At 53.9% G+C, this 19868-nt stretch overlaps 9 protein-coding genes across 9 annotated transcripts; 7 read left to right on the top strand and 2 right to left on the bottom strand.

Annotated features, from left to right (window-relative positions):
* Positions 1 to 637: 637 nt before the first annotated feature.
* Positions 638 to 1288, top strand: A1O7_07569 (uncharacterized protein; the record flags this gene model as incomplete). Its single annotated transcript, XM_007761566.1, has 1 exon — positions 638 to 1288. The coding sequence occupies one exon, from the start codon at positions 638 to 640 to the stop codon at positions 1286 to 1288; it is 651 nt and encodes a 216-aa protein (XP_007759756.1).
* A 1041-nt stretch (positions 1289 to 2329) lies between these two features.
* On the top strand, positions 2330 to 2662 carry A1O7_07568 (uncharacterized protein; the record flags this gene model as incomplete). The annotated part of the gene is made up of 1 exon (XM_007761565.1): positions 2330 to 2662. The coding sequence occupies one exon, from the start codon at positions 2330 to 2332 to the stop codon at positions 2660 to 2662; it is 333 nt and encodes a 110-aa protein (XP_007759755.1).
* Positions 2663 to 3169: 507 nt separating this feature from the next.
* Positions 3170 to 4354, bottom strand: A1O7_07567 (uncharacterized protein; the record flags this gene model as incomplete). The annotated part of the gene is made up of 2 exons (XM_007761564.1): positions 3170 to 4119; positions 4279 to 4354. The coding sequence occupies 2 exons, from the start codon at positions 4352 to 4354 to the stop codon at positions 3170 to 3172; spliced, it is 1026 nt and encodes a 341-aa protein (XP_007759754.1).
* A 441-nt stretch (positions 4355 to 4795) lies between these two features.
* A1O7_07566 (uncharacterized protein) lies at positions 4796 to 5209 on the bottom strand (the record flags this gene model as incomplete). The annotated part of the gene is made up of 1 exon (XM_007761563.1): positions 4796 to 5209. The coding sequence occupies one exon, from the start codon at positions 5207 to 5209 to the stop codon at positions 4796 to 4798; it is 414 nt and encodes a 137-aa protein (XP_007759753.1).
* A 1111-nt stretch (positions 5210 to 6320) lies between these two features.
* Positions 6321 to 7622, top strand: A1O7_07565 (uncharacterized protein; the record flags this gene model as incomplete). Its single annotated transcript, XM_007761562.1, has 1 exon — positions 6321 to 7622. One exon carries the CDS (start codon positions 6321 to 6323, stop codon positions 7620 to 7622), a length of 1302 nt encoding a protein of 433 aa, XP_007759752.1.
* A 2554-nt stretch (positions 7623 to 10176) lies between these two features.
* On the top strand, positions 10177 to 11136 carry A1O7_07564 (uncharacterized protein; the record flags this gene model as incomplete). Its single annotated transcript, XM_007761561.1, has 1 exon — positions 10177 to 11136. The coding sequence occupies one exon, from the start codon at positions 10177 to 10179 to the stop codon at positions 11134 to 11136; it is 960 nt and encodes a 319-aa protein (XP_007759751.1).
* A 1730-nt stretch (positions 11137 to 12866) lies between these two features.
* A1O7_07563 (uncharacterized protein) lies at positions 12867 to 13913 on the top strand (the record flags this gene model as incomplete). The annotated part of the gene is made up of 1 exon (XM_007761560.1): positions 12867 to 13913. One exon carries the CDS (start codon positions 12867 to 12869, stop codon positions 13911 to 13913), a length of 1047 nt encoding a protein of 348 aa, XP_007759750.1.
* A 1906-nt stretch (positions 13914 to 15819) lies between these two features.
* Positions 15820 to 17947, top strand: A1O7_07562 (uncharacterized protein; the record flags this gene model as incomplete). Its single annotated transcript, XM_007761559.1, has 5 exons — positions 15820 to 15856; positions 15916 to 15984; positions 16036 to 16273; positions 16325 to 17796; positions 17850 to 17947. 5 exons carry the CDS (start codon positions 15820 to 15822, stop codon positions 17945 to 17947), a joined length of 1914 nt encoding a protein of 637 aa, XP_007759749.1.
* Positions 17948 to 18698: 751 nt separating this feature from the next.
* A1O7_07561 (transcription elongation factor S-II) lies at positions 18699 to 19613 on the top strand (the record flags this gene model as incomplete). Its single annotated transcript, XM_007761558.1, has 1 exon — positions 18699 to 19613. The coding sequence occupies one exon, from the start codon at positions 18699 to 18701 to the stop codon at positions 19611 to 19613; it is 915 nt and encodes a 304-aa protein (XP_007759748.1).
* Between the last annotated feature and the right edge of the window lie 255 nt (positions 19614 to 19868).

Below are 19868 nucleotides of genomic sequence, written 5' to 3'. Positions count from 1 at the left end.
TGAGACCCACCAGGAATCTACCTAGTAACGTGGCACGGCCACGAGAGCTTTGGTGCGAAACGCAGTTTTGCTGCCAGAAGTTTCAGAAGTCAGTCGCCTGGATCAACTGCCGCGGAGTATTATCACAATCAATCAGTCAGAAAGGGTACCCGAAAATCGTGTAGCAAGCCATTGTGCTCGTTCCAGCCTTATAATATGTTGAGGTTGCAGGCAGCCAGGTGACGAGAAAGCGTGGCTGCACTGCTGCATACGAGGCGCCAGTCAGATGAAAGAGCTTAACTACCAGATAGATGAAATTTTATCATGTTTCAGCCGTTCTTTCGGAGACGACGCGCGATCACGCTGGTAGATTCGTGTAGTGTGCAAGGCACACAATAGGGCATCTCGTTGTATACATCTGTTCGCATTCGATCTGTAAGTGGTAGCGGAGAGTAACTTACAGGAGATCTCTGGTTGTCACTAGTTACAGGAGGTGTGCTCACCATTTACTTTACTGTATCTGGCTACGCCGGCAAGATCCGCTCCAACGGCTGCGTGATACGTCATCCTGCTTGAAGCAGCAGCCACTCCTCTCAGGCGTTCCTTGAATCGCGCAGTCTGCGACTTCGACACTTTCCTCAACGCCTTCGAACAATTAATGCCGGTGACACAGTTTGCGCAGATAAAGCCAGGACTACCAGTCTCAATTGTTCTCAAAGCAGACCAGCGAACAGGCAGACAAGTCCAGGGCACGGTCTCCCAACTTCTCACCCGCCACAATCATCCACGAGGCATCAAAGTGAAGCTGACAGACGGCCGAGTCGGGCGTGTCCAGCAGATTCTACCTCAGACACATTCGCACCACGACATGTCGTCTAATAACCCGTGGTCGAACACCGAGAGCAACGGCAACCCTTACACCTCTCCTACGTCCCAGCAAAATCAAGGTGCCGCTCAAGGGTACTACCAATCCGACGCCTCACAATATCAGTCACAGTCGCATGGCCATCAACAGCCGCAGCAGCCACAGCAGCACTCGATCAACACATCTGCTCCCTCGCAAGGCATTCACCGATCCGATACTGAACAGCTGCTGGCCGAGCAAGGCGATCGCGCGGCGCAAGTCGAGCACATGCAGCAGTACGAGGCGAACGCTCCGCAATCAGAAGATGATCGCATTCAAGCACAGTTGCAGAAAGAGTTTCCCAATATCGACAGCAGTTTGATCGCTGCCATCTACGGCGAGAGAAAGGGACAGGGTGATCTGGGGGAGGTAAGGGAGTTATTACAAGAGTTGAATACGAGTTGATTGGGAGTGCTCAACCGCATGGGGAAAGCCCAAGAACGTGGTCAAAGAAACGCTTGTTGAACCTGCGTTTAAGAGTCTTGAGCGAGTGGAGCGTGCATTTTTTACAGCAAGGGGTGCTTCCTAATAACGGCGATATGATACCAGGTGCTAGGGCATGCGGTATGCAGCCTCAACTCTTTGCTGGTCTACATTGCATCACAGTGCGGTGTCTGCTGCTCTCGACGCTGTCCCCCTTCGCATTTCTGGGCCAGCAGGGTACGAATATGATTAGGCGGGAGTCGCAACGCAATGGCAAACATTGGTGCTGTCTCAGGACGCAATACAAGGCGTGACGGCCTACCTAGGTACTTCATCACCGCTGGCTCCAAGGTTTCACATGGAGTGTCTAGGTTTGTTGAGCAAAGCTCAGGAAATGAAACATCAGCAGACGTGTCCTTTGCATTCTGCGCAAGTCAATCCGCTGAGTATGGTACGGATCACAAATCGGACATGTCATCCTTGCCATGACAAGTAGACCCTAGCCAGCCACCAGCTATTGAGTCTTCTGCTTACCTTCGCAGCCCGGTGAACGACTCGACTTGACCGCCGCATCATGAGATGATATCGGCCATGCCTTTTACCTACCCGGTCAACCTCGTGTAGTGACATCTAAAGCACTGAAACGCCTCGGACACCGAAGACCAATGGCCCTGGCCATCATCAAAGAATGCTCTCCGAATGGCATTATGCCCGTTCGGCGATCATGACAAGGCTGTGGTACCTTATTATGACGTCGATCAGCCAATCGCAATGAATCTTCCACGCTTTTCAGCCTCATGGCTGCGCTAAGTGCCCCGGGCGGACGAATACTCCCGTACGGTGCTTATATAGGTAGATGTGGCCCAATCGAACCTGTCTCGCACTGGAAGGTCACATTTATTCTCGCCAGCAGAGAAAACAAAAAGCAAGCACCATCAATTGATTCCCCCACCATGGCACGCTCCTGCTCCCTGCTCAAGAACGACCTACACCGGACTCCTCTGCCTGGGCGCACACTACGACATGGCACTTAAGCTCCAACAAAAGCTCGTCCCCCACTTCGTCTACTGCGCGATGCTCACCAAAATCGAGCCCAAGAAGACTTACTCGCTCGAAAACTTCGAGCTGATGCTCGACGCGATCTACCCGCCCCCCGAGGGCGTCATTGTCGGGGGAGGATTCAGCGAAGAAGAAGGCGAGGAGATGCGCCGGATGGTCGCCTCGCAGGAGGACGAAAACGGCGAGCCCATCAAGTTTGTCAAAGTGCCTAGTGGAACACTCGAGCAGGGTGGGCCGGAGGGTCTGGTTGCCGCGATAAGGGAGTTGTTGGGCAGTGCGTTTCGTGTTGAATGGTGAGCTCCCAGCCTCAGGTCGACTGAAGTTGGACTGTCCGCGCAGTACGGACCGGGTTGTGGTTTGGAGATCGGCGCTGAAGTTTTTCTCATTATCAGGGATGTGGTACAATACCGGCACCGGCACCAGCGGCTCGGAGTCGAAGCTGTAAGGACCAAGGTTGGGTGCAGCATTCTGCCCCAAAATTCGGGGAGGCGGTATGTACGGCGACTGATGGGGCATGATTCATGGGGCATTTATCCGGATTTACTGTGTACTCATGGGACTTTATATCGGGGTTCGCTGTGTACTCATGGGACTCGTATCGGGATTCAACGTGTACTCATGGGACTTGTATCGGGATTCAACGTGTACTCATGGGACTTATATGGGGATTCAACGTGTACTGTATCGCACGTGTAACAGCTTAAAGTCAGCATGGTTCGATATCAACCTCCACGCAGTGCCGCGTGTAATCTAACGTGCTACAGAAAGTAACCTCCCCTGGCGTTGATATCCTGGGCAAGGGTCTCAACGGCGCTCGGGAACCCATGGCCCACCTCTAGCCACGATATCAAGCGCGCGCTTGGTGGCCTCGTCAAAGTCCTCCTTCGGCAGGCCTAGGATGTCGTTATGCAGCCCTCTCTTCGACTCGTAGTCGCCGTCCCCCGGGAAGAAGACGCGCGCATACAGCAACTTGACGAACCCCATCCTGTCGCCGGCCTTCATCTCCTCCACGCCAGCCCGATACCGCTCCCTGACGTCCTCGTGTCGGACAGTCCACGCGTCCTCTTTGTCCCCCGAGACGCGCAGCACCGACTCGAACATATCCCGCTGCGAGACCAAGAATGAGGACACATACATGTGGTCGTTGCGGAACATGGACAGCGTGGGCGCCTTGTCAGTGGGATCCTCAGGCAACACTTTCAGACTCAACAGCGCGGCGGCCGCGCGCCCGCACTGCTCCCACGTCGTCGCGTTGATTCGCGTGGTCCCCTCGTCGTACAAGGTAAGGTTCTTGCCCGCGAAGTCGAAGCCGAACGTCCCCGCTGCGGCCGCGAGAGAGTACTCGTACCAGAAACTGCAGCAGAAGCCGATCCAGCTGCTGACGCCCAGGCGCTCGATGCGCTGGCGGGCCTTGACGCGCCCGTCCCCGAGCAGGATGTCCTTTTGCATGGACTCGTTCGTTGGGTCGCTGCTGTATTCGTTGGGGAGGATCCAGGGCACGCCCGCCGCGGCGGCCGCGTCGATCAGTTTGTCCTGCGTGTCGGGTGGGGCGGTGACGGCCATGGTGATGATGAGCACATCTTGGCCTGTGAGCGCGTCGATCAGGGTGCTTGGATCGTCGTAGTTGACTTTCTTGATCGTGAGGCCGGCGGGCATGTTGGCGAGGGAGGGGGAGTCCGCGCGGGTCACGGCCGTGACGTGGTGCATGCCTGTTTGGAGCAGCGATTTGGCCATGTACTCGCCGACATTGCCGCCTGGAGTGAACGGGCGAGGGTGTCAGTAGAGCAAAGAAACGAACAGACCAGGTTTGGTTGGTGAGTGAACTTTGAGGCATCGTTCACGTACCTGCCTGTTAACATTGGTTAGTAAATACACGGTAAAGCTTGATGAATGGCTTAAGGAAGGCACGTCACTTACACCCACGATCGCAATGTTCTGGACGCGGTTCTTGAACCCTTCCGGCTGATCTTTTGCGTATTGCTGAGACATGGTGGTGGTGATTGTGGTCAATAACCAGAAAAACAGTCCTGTGCTGGTCAAATTTCGGATTGATCGGCTATCCCGCGCTCTTTCTTCAGACTGAAGAATACCGGCTGGATGGTAGTCCTCTGTGTTCTGATCACGGCTTCACTCTGGGTATATATACCTACTCTCCTGGCAGCGCCGTGCACAGTTCATGTTTGGGGGTCAGCTCATGTCGTCGGCCATAGCATCTATATCCGACGGCCATCACTCAAGTCGGAAAGTCGAACGACACCTGCAGCAGCATCTCGAAGCTCGGGCCCGTGGATTCACTATGACGGACGAAAAAAGCAACGGAGTTTGAGGAGGCGGCGATATCATGATGGCACGGAACTGGCATAGCGCATCGTGAGCAATACGACTTGGAGTTAGCGCCAATCTGGACTCGGAATCTGAGAAGCCGACTTATTAATGATTGGTGGGAACCGGCTGAATCTTGACAACGTTTCGGCCACTTAATTTTAGTGGCCTATTCACGTGACTGTGCCATGTGCAATCCCAAGCCTCCACATCCACACTTAGTTGACAGACACTCTGGGGCTGCTTCTTCCACATGCCTTCTGCTTCCTGGATCACCATCCGGATGTTCGCATTGACTTGCTGTTGGATGAAGATGCTGTTGCCGCTTAGCTCCGCCATGCCGTGCGACACCAATGTCTGGGACATCATCTCGGCTCGACGCGTGTGGATCGTTGCTGCTGTCAACAGGCTTGCCACGATCAAGTCGAGCTTGACGTGACCGGCGGTAACAACACAAACCAATTGCGGGGAAGGCACGTTGAAATCGATCATGGCAAGCACGTCGTTGCGATCGTTGCGCATCACTGATCTGTCTTTGACCTGTCCATTCTGATTAGCGAGCTGCAGACACTTCCCTTTTCACCCCTCATACAGGACATGGACGTGGACATGCATGGATGATGTATTAGCATAGGTATAGGTGTACGTATAGGCCTGGGTATATATGTACAAGGCGCGCCACACTTTTGACCACACAGACCCGCACGTCCCGCGTTGGGATTTTACGTTGTTGAACAACTCAATCCAGTCTGCCAGAGATTCCTTGCCATCTTGTTCGTAGCACTTTGACTGAACGCACACATAAGCTGCTTGTGCTTCAGTCCTCCATGTGCTTCGCCTTGCCCTTCGAAGCCAAGGACGTGTAGAGAATGCGGGCTATCCTGCAACGGCTTTTTTGCCGAGGTGCGGCGGCGCGAAGAATTGGCTGTCGCATCGTAAATTGTAAATTATCGTTTATGTCTCAACGGTCTGGGGAACAATAGTGTTTCGGTCCGGAGAAGGGAGGGTTCTTCGCCAAAAAGTCCTCCATCATACCGTATGCATTTCGCCACCACGAAGTGCTCTCCGGGATTAGACATGCCCGTTTACCGCAGAGTAGACCTTGAAGTGTCTGATCAGACGTTAGCATGTAAACATGTCGGCTTCTTGATCTGCGAGATCGTGTCTCTCGCCGGTATTTCTTCGACAAGATCATACAATTCCGAATGGTCTCGTGCACGGGGTGCCGTCAGTGAATAATACATCGAGAAGGCTATAATATGTTCTGCAACGTGGGACGAATGTATAGAAGGAAGTTAAGACTGGGGTTAGTTATGGCATACTAGGGATGCAATTTTCATGCAATCGTGCCCCCATCGTTAACACTGTTCGGACTACATAGGCATGCAGGGGGCCTGTGAGTGTCAGTTTCCCTGGTCTGTGTCCTCCCCTGACTCGCTTAGGGGCGCCACGACCACGACTGCGTAACTCTGTCTCAGCCTGATTGGCTACGGGGACGCCGAGGGGCCACCAGCGGCTACGACGTCTCATCGTCGCCCTGAACCGTCCAAGATATTTCGAACGTTCACGTCCTCATCGCGTCGATGGGCAACGGGACACAATTGCAAGAAACCCATGCATTCTAGGTCCATATATGGCCTCACGATATATTCCGCTATGGAATGGGAATCGTGAAGAATCGTCCTCGGCTACAGGGCCAGGCTGGCGTCTCCCCAAACGCTGGCTCTCCGTCCTGCTCGGGATATTTGGGATCCTGGCCACCCTGAGTCTTCTTTCTCGTGATGGCGATCAGACACCACGCCCGCAGGCCACCCAGCAACAAGACTCTACGCTCCCTGCCACATCAACTCTCCCTTACCTTCTGGGCCCGCACGAAGACGGGACAAAGCTATGGTTCCCTCCTCCACCCCAGCCCGGGACCGAAACTCCCTTCCAACCTGCCGTTGCACCATATAATCTCCCGCCAGCCATCTCCCAGCGACCTCGCACGCCCCTGTTTATAGCGTTCACCCGCAACACCGCCATGCTGGAGCAAACAGTTCTCAGCTACATTGCGGCAGGCTGGCCTCGCGAGGACATCATCGTGGTGGACAACAGCGGCACAATGGACGCGAACTCCTTGGGCCTCTTGACCCCCAAGAATGCATTCTTTCTAGACTACGTACTGTTGCGCCGACGGTATGGCGTCTCGATCCTGCAGACGCCGACGCTCCTGTCCTTTGCGCAGCTCATGAACTTTTACCTGCGCGTCAGCATGGCGCACGGGTGGCGCTACTTCTTCTGGTCGCACATGGATGTCGCCGTGCTGAGCGACGAGGACGCCAAGCCCTACAAATCCTTCTACGCCCGCGTGCTCGAGATCCTCGGGACAGATCTCCACGTCTCCGCCTTACACGACGATATCCCTGGCAACGGCGACGAGTGGGCCCTCAAGTACTTCACCTACGACTGGCTGACGCTCGTCAATGTCGCCGCCTGGCGCAAGATCGGCGCGTGGGACCCCTTCGTCCCTTACTACGCGACCGACTGCGACGCGTATTCCCGCGTGGCACTGAACGGGCTGACCAAGGATGATGTGCGCGCGGGGCGCATTTTCGATCTGCCGGACGCCATCCAGGATGTCGAGCACAAGTTTTTTCCTCCTGCCGATGGCGCGGAGCAGCCCGGATCGCAGCGCTATCGTGCCTTGGTCGCCGAGCTTGAGGCCTTGGAGCGACAAAAGCCCGAGACTCATCGGAATAGCTGGCAGGGAGTCAGTGATGGTGGTAAGGGCGAGCCGTGGACGTACGACCCCCGGGGATTTCAGAAGATGTGGTGGGCCATGGCGGAGAAGGGGCGAGATATGTACAGGTTGAAGTGGGGCACGCAGGAATGCAGGCTGGACGAGCACGGCGTGGAACTGCGAGATGCATGGAAGGAGGACAGTAACGAGTAACGTACGTTGATTTCGTTGAACGATACTTTTGCATCTTGGCGATGACGTTGGAAAGTTATGTAGCATACATCTGGGCCGGACAGGAAACTTTTATAACAATCTTGTTTCTTCTTCAAAGACACTACGATTCGCGCTATTGCATACACACATCCATATTCGTCCCGGCGTCACATTTCGTTTACCTCCCACCCAGCTCATGAACAGGCCCATATTCTCGTGAATATGGCCCGGATGGTAGTTCTGACACTGACTGGAAGCCATAACTGCCGGTACCTGGCTTCTGTTCTTGGTAGTATGTCTCCGACAGCCCCGTCCCAGCTGTACCTGATTCAGCTTGGAATCCAGCCTGTTGTTCTCGCTTGGGCCTGCGCCGCGTCAATCTGATGCCCACAAATGTGCCCAAACCGAGTAAGAGCAGCCCGCCCAGCGCGGCACCAACTCCGATGCCCACTTTGGCGACAGTGCTAAGCTCGCGAGAATCTGTAGAGGCGAGACGAGTAGGAGAAGGCACGACCGAGTTGGTGCTTGTGACAGTGGTGGGGATGGAGGCGGACGTCGTGGTTGCCGCAAAGGAGGTCAATGAGGACGCGGACGAGATTGAAGAGGACACCGATTCAGACATGGAGGAGGATGACGACGACGACGAGGCAGAAACACCGGATCCGTCCGGCGAGTCGATCACGAAGGCGCGGCTCTGCAGCTGCCCGTCAACAAACCCGCCTAGGCCGGAGGTGTCGGCCGCTCCTGTCGGGTCTCGAATTATCAGGACGAAGTTGGCACTTTCGGAGATCTGGTCGTCGCTGATGTTGTCGAGTTCGCCAATCTTCCAGCTGTACGAGCCGGAATTCTGGACATCGGCTGTTCAAGAGCAGAATCGTTAGCGTATGTGTCCAACAGGATTGAGGGTCGGTACGACACGGACATAGAAGCGCTCCAACGTCATTTCCTCCCCAATGGGCAACTACCAGCGTAATCGAGTCCAGAGAGCAGTCCCAGGTGATCTGCACAGTGGTCCCGAGAGTGTAGTGGATCGAGAGATCGGTGTTGTCGTTCGAAGGGTTGGTGAAGGTATCGGCTATCGCGCGGTGAAATAACGCCGATACCCATACCAGCAGACCGAGCACACCACCAGGGCAGCAGCTTTCTTGGATTGCCATTCCTGGTGTTTCGTTGGAAGATCGCACCTCAGGGCCGGACGCCTGTGGAGTTGGGGTGGGACAGGCGGTGGATTATATTCACCCCAAAGGTGAGATGAACACAAACCAGGTCTCATACTGAGCAAAGATGGCCTGTGGCCGTGCAGCCTGGCTGTGGTCACATCTGGCGCTGGGCTAGCCGCCGGTAATTTCTGGCCATTGCAGGGCCTGCTTCAACCGGAAAGGCGACGGTAGACGAGTGCCCTACTCCGTGCTGCCACGATCCTTGCTGGAACAAACTACAGTAGATGTTTTGCTGTAGCCGCGTGAAGCCGCATGCTAGAGTGGAGAGTGAGAGGATGCTGCTGTCCAACCAAAAATACTCGAAACGAATATTGAGGCAAGACCTTTGCGTCCGTCCTGGTCATGTTCATGGATAGAGAATGCGACACGCAAGGATGTTTTAGAACAATGACTAAAGAAGCGCATGTCCGTCACGATCAACAAGGACGAATAAGTCACAGGTCGAGAACTGTTTGGCCTCCGAGCAATGAATAGGCAAGCACGCAAGGAAAACTCGACGGTGCTCTATAAATACGGCGGAGTACAGTACCGCTTTGACCGAATCGCAGTACATATCCTGAAGCTGAGGATCTACCTTCGGCCACATCTCTCTTACTTGTCTACTCATCAACTGTTGATCTAGTCTCAGACCAAGCGTGATCTCTTACAGTCACCTTATCCAGGAAGCCGGTCGAGAATATTCACCGCCCCACGCCTCGGTCTGGTGGTTAGGGACGGTCGTAACCTGTGGCTTGTGGCTGGGTGAGTAAGTGAAAAATAAGCGGGATCTGAGCTCGCCAGAGACAAGATAATCTCAAAATACGATGATGAACAAGATCTCAATGTTTGCACGTCCAACAGTCATGAACCCTTCTTGTCCAGCGTCCACCAAAAGATTGACTTCGAAGGGGCCGCCCATCTCAGGCGCCCAACACGCAAAAGCCGCTCAACTTGCATCATCAACAACCATTGCAAGCAAGGTAGTTTCTAGTCCCATGCTCGTATCCAGCAATACTTTGCGAATACGAGCCTGCTGCATACGCGGAGAGGTAGGTACCTTACCCCGATACGAGCGATCGCTGGTGCCTAGCCACAGAGCTAGCGTCCGCAGTAGCGAGCGAGCGAGCGAGCGAGCATACGGAATACTAGAACTTCGTTGAATCTTGACCTCGCGGATATGTCTTACCGGACAAAGAGGTAGCGTTTGACAAGCGCTACAGCCACGGTCCCTGTCCGCGTATCTCCCTGTCTGCTCGCTATCCTGGATCCAAGTACAACGTCCAAAGTAACCAGGACAGAGTCCGATGGTATGAATGCTTCTCTCAGGACTGTTCACTGACGACTTGTGCCGAACAATGGCCTCCAAGTTCGAGCTCAAGACCACCCATTCCAAAGATGGCACCAAGATCGCGTACTACCAAATCGGCACTGGTCCAGGCGTTATAATTCTCCATGGCGGCATGCAGCATGCCCTCAGCCACGCCGATCTCGCGACGTCTCTCGCCAGCCATTTCACCTGCTACTTGCCCGACCGTCGCGGACGTGGGCAGTCTGGCGCCCCGGGCAAACACTGCACCTATACACCACAGAAGGAAGTTGACGACGTCGAGGCAATCCACGCCGCGAGTGGCGCAAAGTTCATCTTTGGCGTCAGCTCCGGCGCGCTGCTCACTTTGAAGGCCGCGCTAGCGGCTCCGCCGTCACATATAGCCAGGATCGCTGTCTTTGAACCGCCATGGTGGCCTGAGTCAGAGCGAGAGGCTCAGATGGCCTGGATCGCAAGGTATGAAGCCGAGGTCGAGCGCGGCGAGCTTGCTAGCGCGGCTGTGACAGCCATGCTGGGGGCGCAGATGGGTCCGTCGATATTGCAGTCAGAGTACTTCCCGCGAATCGCCTTGGTAGTGTCGACGAAATTGATGATGAGATTCGAACGACCTGTCGGTCTGCCGGATGACAACCAGGGAAGAAACACAGCTGTGGCCCAGCAGGAATTGTTGTTCAAGGACCTGGTTCCGACGTTCCGTAACGATATCAAAATTGCGTTGGATATGCTGGGAGAGCAGAGTCTACAGGCCCTGTCGGCGGTTCAGACGGAGACTCTGATCCTTGGCGGGACCAGAAGTCCAGCATATCTGCAGCGGTCGGTGCGCGAGATTGACAAGATCCTGCCCCAGTCGAAGTGCGTTGAGCTTCCAGGCATCGACCATGGCGGCACTTTCAACAAGCGACAGGGCGGGAGTCCGGAGGTGTTTGCACAGGAACTGCGCCGCTTCTTTTCCAAGGGCAATGATATGCAGATGCCGGAAGGTGATTGATACCCATCGCTCGCTGAGGGCACTCATGTACGCTGCCAGATTTATCGCTCGATGTTGAACGGATATAGTCTTTAGAGTTGATCCAGTCATCCGTTCTATCCACCAGCGGTAATGTTTCTCGCCTCCATCAAGACAAGACACTCAGTGATGTTCACAGCACGATATGTCTCCAGATTTGAGAGGTATTCAGTCCGGCTGTCGGCCTTTGTTCTCCCACTAGTGGTTACAGAGTTCTGATGGCTCCCCCTTCCCCGCGGGTCGGTATTCACTTTGGAGCCCGATCATCCACATCCCTTGCTTTTCCCACCGTCTCTGCTGTTTCATGCTGCCTTGCCAGTCGCGGCGCCACGCGGACATTAGTTCCGAATGCTATAGACCGTCCATCCTGGACATCCAACAATATCTTTAACGACGTCAGTTTCTTCTATATTGGACACCAGACGCTAACGCAGTTGCCGGCAGAATAGCAGCAGCGAGCAGCACAGCTACAGATGCGCCGCGGCCAGTCCTTCTCATGACCGTAGTATATCGCTGAATCGCCGGCAGTGCTCGATACGTCCGGGCACTGATTTTCACCGTTCTTCGAGGTAGCCCGCCTTTTTGGCCCGTCGGCTGGGTGAACATTTCCAATGCTTTGGCCGCAGGCATACTTGAGACGATCCTGTAGGCGACGTTCACTCGATTGCTATATGGCCGCGAGAGCATCTTGGTCAGATTGCCAATTCCAGGTTGGAGTTTATGGTAGAACGGTCCTCATGTTATAGTTCTGCGTGCGAAGGTAGATGCCGCCGCCTAAGCCTGGGCGAGAACGAATACGACGTTTCGATCAATACCAAGACTGCAGGTTCTCGAGTATTGACTCAATGAATATTTTCGTCCCGTTGACAAAGCTTCGCAGCATCGACGATCGTGTGAGGTACTAAGGACACAACACGAGGGTTGCTCTTAACCTGGTGGGAATCGCTAATACTCGCTTGGGCGCGACCTCCCCTCAATGTCCGCAGTCGTCCAAGCATCACACTTACCATTCCAGGTAGGCGCTACTGGAATGAAGAAAGTGAGAAGCCTCATTCCCAATGAACAGCAGAGAACGGATAAACCTCACCATGGCACCTACCTTGAGACCAACGCCATTCTTGGACTAGTCTGGACAGGTCCTATTGGTGTTGAGCTGCAGATACGAGGACTGCTGCTCTACTCTCCTCCAGAACTGTATTGCGATACTGCACGAGACGGCAGAGAATCGGCTTCCTCGGGCCTTTTCTTGTGCTAATGACGACCGCATCGCTGACATCATTCGAGGGGACTATGGAGCAAGACCTATTGACATCGTAGCCATGTCCTTGGCTGAATTCCAGAATATCGACATATGGACCGAGCATAGCTAATGGGAGGAGTCCATACCGAGATGCAACTGTTCTGGGATAAACTTTTTTGTGCTCCGATTGGCTGTTTCCCCACAGCGAAACAAAGGATTGTGATAAAGCCTTTCCGTCAAAATAACAACAGTCTTAGATAGGGAATTTCGTATCCCTTTCGGTAGGATTCATCTGCTTCGTGATTAAGCGGCACGCATGAACGGGTCTGTGGCCATGCAGACAATCGTGAGAAAGCATCGCAAAGGATGGCGGGGACGACATAAAATCGTGCTGTACTTCAACTCATAACACCGCACAGGGTGGATGTAGGACAGAAGACTCCTGGATTGTATGCCAGCCCTTATTCTCAGGATGGGTTCCACAACCAAGAACGCTATCCCAGAAGGGAGCCTTGTCGTCGTCAGCGGCGCCAACGGATTTATAGCGAGCCACGTCGTTGATCAGCTTCTGTTAGCGGGTTACCGCGTCCGGGGAACCGTGCGCAGTGCAGAGAAGTCTGGCTGGGTTGCTGACTATTTTGACGAAAAGTATGGTGTCGGCAAATTTGAGCTGGTTGAAGTGCCGGAAATGGCAGCGGCAGGGGCGTTCGACAAGGCAGTGAAAGGTGCTTCTGGGTTCATCCACACAGCCACCCCAGTCATGGTGTCCTATGATCCAAATGAAGGGATCCCGATTGTCGTGGAGGGTACGTTGAACGCATTGAAAGCCGCTGCTGGGGAGCCCTCAGTCAAGCGGTTTGTGTTGACATCGTCCTCCACTGCTGCCATCAGCCCCAAACCAGACCTTGAGTTCAGCGCTGACGAGTCGACCTGGAACGAAGAAGCCGTCAAAGCGGCCTGGGCGCCTCCACCGTACAAAGGTGAACAGCGCAAATTGGATGTATACTCTGCCAGTAAGACTCAAGGCGAGCAGGCCGCATGGAAATTTGTGAAGGAGCAGAAACCGGGATTTGTCTTGAATACCGTCTTGCCAAACTGCAACATGGGTTTGGTCCTATCGCCGGAGAACCAGGGAGCACCGAGCACGGTGGGATGGCTCAAAGCGCTCTGGAACGAGTTCAAAGGCCAAGAGAAGCTCAAATTCAACCCTCCGCAATATTATGTCAATGTCCAAGACACAGCTCGCGTTCATGTTGGAGCTCTCGTCTTCCCTGATGTCACGGGCGAGCGGCTGTATGACTTCGCATACCCATTCAATTGGAACGACATTCTGGCAATATACCGGAAGCTGTATCCAAACCGCAAATTCATGGACGATATCCCTGATCTCGGCAGAGACCTGAGCAAAGTCACGAATGGGCGGGCCGAGGAGATCGTGAAACGATTCGGTCGACCTGGGTGGACGAGCTTGGAAGACACTATCCGCGACTCTACTCAGGGCTGGGCTGGAGCAATGTAGTGATGCGAAGGTGAACACGAGGAAAAATGCCTTCTTGAGGAAGACAGGCTCCTTGACTGCAAAGTCAGGAGTCGCTGACTCTCGACCCATGTCATTACAAATGAGCACGTGATGTAGGCATCGCCCTCAAATCTTCAGAAGAACTGCTCCGGTTTCTTCCTTAGCTCCTCTCTTGTCCCTCGAGCCCCGCAAATGGCGGCGCAGGTCGTCATGATCTCGAACCCGGAAGATGGGAGCCTTCAATGACAAGATCGTCCTACATATTCAGCAGCCGGCTCGTCGCTCGGCAGGTGGAAGGGAGCAGTATCCTTCGTTTCGTTTATCTGTCTTTCTCATCTCAGTGTCGGAAGTCTCTCATTTCAAGCCCTTGCGTTCTGTTCTTTCCACATCTAATGTCTTGACGCTGACAACAGCATCATACCCTTGCACTCCCGCGAAAATGAGGTACCAAACCCTTCGATTCACCATGTTCTACAAAGAACCCAAGGACGAAAACAGACAAGCCGCGAGTGCGCAAAACCCGCATGTGGCATCTTCGGCATCGAGCCTGCGATCAATAACTTCGACAGCGTCACTATTGTCAAGACATTCCACAAGTTCGACATGCAATGCACAGCGGAGGCATGAGGGGGACGTTAGAAGAGTATCATAAGCGCATGTCCATGGTCTATGCCATGGCGCACCGGACTCGACGAAAAGGAAGGAGAAGCCGCATACATGCGTATGAGCCACGTTGAACACAAAAGGAATTCTGCCACCCTTCGGACGTCGCGATGCGATTGAAAGGAATATATCATCACTGAGCCACTACCATACCGCAATTGAGGGTGTACCCACTGGGTCTGGGATGAATTATTCTCTCTCGTCGACAAATTCTAAACATGCCACAAGTGGATTTCATTCTGGCAACAATCAGTTTCGTAGACGGATTTTCGGCGACATACATCCTGGGTTTCCTGGATTCTACATTTTCGACACCTTTTATCCTCGTTCACATGTCTCTGGGCGAGCAAGCAAAATAACGTTGTGAGGATCGGATATGGATTTGTGGCTGTATTTGTACCAATATATCGAGCCATGGCGCGGGGACTGGATAGACAAATGAATCTGGGACAGAGCCGCTCGCCTTTGCGCCGGTTTCGTATCCAGATGCAATTTAATCAATTCAAGAGCAGATGACACGGTGATCTTACATCTGGTCACGCGGTATAGGAATAGCAGCACAGTCATTGGCTTTCCAATGTGTTGTTTTCACATGCCTCGGACAGTGAGCATAGCAGATGATGGATGGCAGGGCTGAAGGCCGCGGGTCAGTGCCCGAGACATGTGAATCTGGACCTGGGGAGATTTGCGCGTGGTGCTGTGCGGGGCGCAGATGTCCCCGTGTTCCAAGGACTCCAGTGCCTGTGGGAGAGAACGCCGAAAATGTACGGAGTTGGCTGACTTTTGGGAAGGAGATAGTCCCGGAGTCATGGGAGTGTCGGTGCAATAGCACCCGGCATACTGAGCGCAAAGTTGCAGCGTCTAGAACGAGAACGAGTTCTTCTCAAGTACAAGAACAGGCGTGTCGGGCTTTTCAGCCGTGAATAGGTAGCAGGGAGCTCTGTCAAAGAGGCTGTACGAGTCGTCGTTGGCAGGAGCAACGTGGGCGCCAATCAGGTGACAGGTGAAGCATATTTGAAGTCACTGGGCACAAGCCGAGGTCCGTCGATTGAATTGCCTGCAAGAATCATCGACTTGGTTTTAGACAAATCCCGTCGCTGGCCGTGCAGCTGATCAAACTCCTCTCTCAGTTGCCATCTTGAGCTTCGGAGAGTGTCCTTCCTCTCATAGACGACTTAGGCATTCGCCTTCGAGCACCTTTATCCCTCGCCGTTGTCCACATCCCTTCTGCCATTCCTTCAAGATGGCCCCTCCTCGTGTGATTGTGGTCGGTGGAGGCCGTAAGAATTCCTGTGCCACTGCGAGCGTCCTTCCACAGCTAACCATCCTCTCCACGCAGTCTCCGGGCTCAGCGCTGCACATACTGTCTACCTCAATGGAGGCAATATCCTTGTTCTCGACAAGAACAGTGAGCATGAACGCATTGGCGCTCGGTAAACTCTGATTGACCGTTGCGCAGACTTCTTCGGTGGCAACTCGACAAAGGCAACTTCTGGCATCAACGGTGCTCTCACCCGGACCCAAGTCGACCTGGGAATCCAGGACAGTGTGAAGCAATTCTACGAAGATACGCTGAAGTCCGCCCGTGACAAGGCGAGACCAGACCTCATTCGAGTTCTCACATACCAATCGGCAGCTGCCGTTGAATGGTTACAGGATGTATTCAACCTTGACCTCACTCTTGTATCACGTCTAGGGTACGTGCGAAAGCTCGCGACGCGCTCGCTTTAAGCTGATCAAATGCACAGTGGCCACTCGTTTCCCCGAACCCACCGAGGACACGATGCCAAGTTCCCTGGTATGGCGATCACGTACGCCCTGATGCAAAGGATGGAGGAGCTTTGCGAATCCGATCCCGACAGAGTCCAGGTTATCAAGAAGGCAAAGGTCACAAAGCTGAACAAGGAAGGCAATACCATCACCGGTGTCACCTACGAATTCGGCGGCGAGGAACATTCAGTTGACGGCGTCGTCGTTCTGGCAACTGGAGGATATGCTGCGGATTTCGGAGAAACGTCGCTTCTCAAGAAACACAGACCGGACACATTCGATCTATCATCCACCAACGGCACGCACGCCACTGGCGATGGCCACAAGATGTTGATGGCCATTGGTGCCAACGATATCGACATGGACAAGGTCCAGGTGCACCCTACCGGTTTGGTTGACCCCAAGGATCCCACCTCCAAATGGAAGTTTTTGGCTGCTGAAGCACTCCGAGGGGAAGGTGGGATTCTGCTCAACAGCGACGGTCAACGATTCTGTGACGACCTAGGTCACCGTGACTATGTCTCTGGTAAGATGTGGGAGGAGAAGGAAAAGGGCAAGTGGCCCATCCGTCTAGTCCTCAACTCCAAGGCCTCGAATGTCCTTGATTTCCATACTCGCCACTATTCCGGCCGTGGCTTGATGAAGAAGATGAGTGGCAAGGAGCTGGCTAAGGAAATCGGCTGCGGTGAGGCAGCCCTTGACAAGCAATTCAAGGAGTATAACGCCATCGCCAAAGGAGAGAAGAAGGACGCGTGGGGCAAGAAGTATTTCCACAATATGCCTCTGGACATCAACGATACTTTCCACGTTGCATTGATGGAGCCCGTCTTGCACTTCACCATGGGTGGTATGGAGATCAACGACAAGGCCCAAGTGCTGAACAAGGAGCAGAAGCCATTCGATGCGCTTTTCGCCTGTGGTGAACTTGCTGGTGGCGTGCACGGCGCCAATCGCCTCGGTGGCTCGTCTCTACTTGGATGTGTGGTCTACGGCCGTGTTGCTGGTAACTCAGCATCGAAATACTTGTTGGAGAAGCTCACAACCGAGGGTGGTGCTTCGGGCGCTTCGAATCGTCTGGGTCAAATCTCGCTGCACATTGATCCCAACTCGCCAGGAAAGATTTCCGTGGAGTGGACCGGCGGTTCAGGTGCTTCGTCAGGCCCTTCTGTCGGTACAAAAGAGACGTCCCAACAGGCGCAGAGAAGCGCGGCACCAGTCATGGATGGCAATAAGAGCCAAGATCCTGGCAAGAAGAAGGACACAAACGACATCAGCAACTTCAAGGTCCCGGAGAAGGAATACTCACTAGAAGAAGTTGCCAAGCACAACAAGAAAGATGACCTGTGGATCGCCGTCAAGGGTGTCGTGATGGATGTTACGAACTGGCTTGATGAGCACCCTGGTGGTCCTCAGGCATTGTTCAGCCACATGGGCAAGGATGCTACGGAGGGTAAGTCTGAGCTGTGCACTCACTACTCTGGAAACTTGCTAACCACTTCTTAGAATTCGAAATGCTCCATGACGATGAAGTCATTCCCAAATATGCCGCAGACATTGTCATCGGGCGTGTCAAGGGCCAGGAAGTCCGGTTGGAGTACTAGCTGGGTGAGGAGATCAATTTCGAGCAAAGCATATCCTTGGAAAGGCAGCATGGAGTTGATGTCTGTAACACGACCTGCTGTTATACTATACTGTGCCTGCTTCCAGCCGAAGATGCGAAATTTATAAGGTGGTCCGTCACGCCTTGAGTCACGTACCGCTTCTTGAATGCCGCGATGCCACAGCAAGGCTGCGAGGCTGCGCTATCTGTGTCTAGAATGCTATATTCAAATGACAGTCATTCGCCTTGACCTCGAATCATTTGCGCCTCACTTCCACCTCCGATGCTCATGCGACAGCTTTCCCTTTGTGACGAAATTTGGACGTCGCTTATCCCGTCCAATACGCGGACAAAGTCCAAGAATTGTGCGAAAACCGTGAGAAGGGCACATATACATTGACTCAGGCAAGGCTGACCTGATAAGACCGTTGCTTGGCGAAAGTCCCCGCCTACCGAAAGCCTCGACAGTGGTGTACCTGCACCTGGGGATTCACTGTCGCTGGCCAGGGAAGAGACACAAGGGAGGTGCTCATCAACAGCTTTGAGGTCCTGAACTCTCTGTGCTGCAAGCTTATGTCCGGCTGCCCAAACTGTTCGTGGTTGCCTTGAGACCCAACTCTGACGTGCTAACCGTGTCGCAGAATAGGAACTTGCCTTCTCTCACTGCATAACATCTGGACAAAGGCTCCTGCCGCGGCCGCTCGCGCTCCCAGGAAATCTCCCTTTCTTCACCCTCTCACACCCCGCTCACCATGGACCGCCGCGAGATCCTGTCGAAGGGCGCCTCCCTCCAGAAGGCCATCAACGCCAAAGAACCGTCTGAAAACATCCTGACCATCCTCCGCGACCTGAAAACCAACGTCAAACCGAGCGAGGAACTTCTCCGGGCGACGGGAATAGGCAAGATTGTAAACAAGGTCAAGGGCGTACCGGGTTTAGATCCAGAAGTCAGCAAGCTCGCCGCAGAAATCATCTCCCGCTGGCGTCATGTCGTCAATGAACAGAAACTCGCAAGTGGCACATCTACACCAATCGCGAACGGCGCGCGCTCCAACGGCACATCATCACCAGCACCTCCAGCCAAATCAGCCTCGCCTACGGGCGTGGCGCCAGACAAGCGAAACTGGAAAGTCGACAAAGTGCCCCGCGATGACCTTGTCCCGCACGACAAGGCACGAAACAATTGCATCGGCTTGATCTATGACGGCCTATGTCTGGGCTCCGACCTCCCCATGAAAACAATCCTCGACTTCGCCAAACAGATTGAAGCCGCGGCGCTAAACCTCCCCGAGGCCAACGGCTCCTCCGCTAGCCCTGTATACAAAGAGAAGATTCGCTCTTTATTCCAGAACCTCAAAAACAAAAGCAATCCCAAACTCCGAATACGCATTCTTACCGGTGAGATCTCGGCGCAGAGGTTTGTCACAATGTCTCACGAGGAGATGAAGTCGCGTCAGCAGAAGGAAATGGACAACAAGATCGCCAAGGAGAATATGAACAATGCAATGGTTGCGCAGGAAGAAAAATCCGTAAGCACGAGTTTGGAGTGCGGCAAGTGTCATCAGAAGAAAGTCTCCTATAGCCAGGCGCAGACTAGGAGTGCGGATGAGCCGATGACGACGTTCTGCGAGTGTCTGCACTGTGGCAATCGATGGAAATTTTCTTGAACAGTATGGCAGAGAATGATCTTGATGGGCTGGGCCGCTTTCATTCAGATTGTATTGCACAAAGGTCGAGGTACGGCAAAGGTGGAACTTGCACGGCCGACGCAGACGAGAGAAACGTCGACATGAGGTCGGCCGGCTGGATGCACTTGCACTCTATTGATCAGGCGGCAAAAGGGTCTTGAGATGCCTTGCATGGACACTTTGCGACAGCGGCTAGAGACGAAGTTCCTGCGCTGGTGATCATGCCTTGCTCTC

Source organism: Cladophialophora yegresii, assembly GCF_000585515.1.
Source record: "Cladophialophora yegresii CBS 114405 chromosome Unknown aczIN-supercont1.5, whole genome shotgun sequence".
In the NCBI taxonomy this organism is placed as follows: Eukaryota; Fungi; Ascomycota; class Eurotiomycetes; order Chaetothyriales; family Herpotrichiellaceae; genus Cladophialophora; species Cladophialophora yegresii.
The sequence above is the reverse complement of the archived record's forward strand: the minus strand, read 5'-3'. Positions and strand labels throughout refer to the sequence as shown.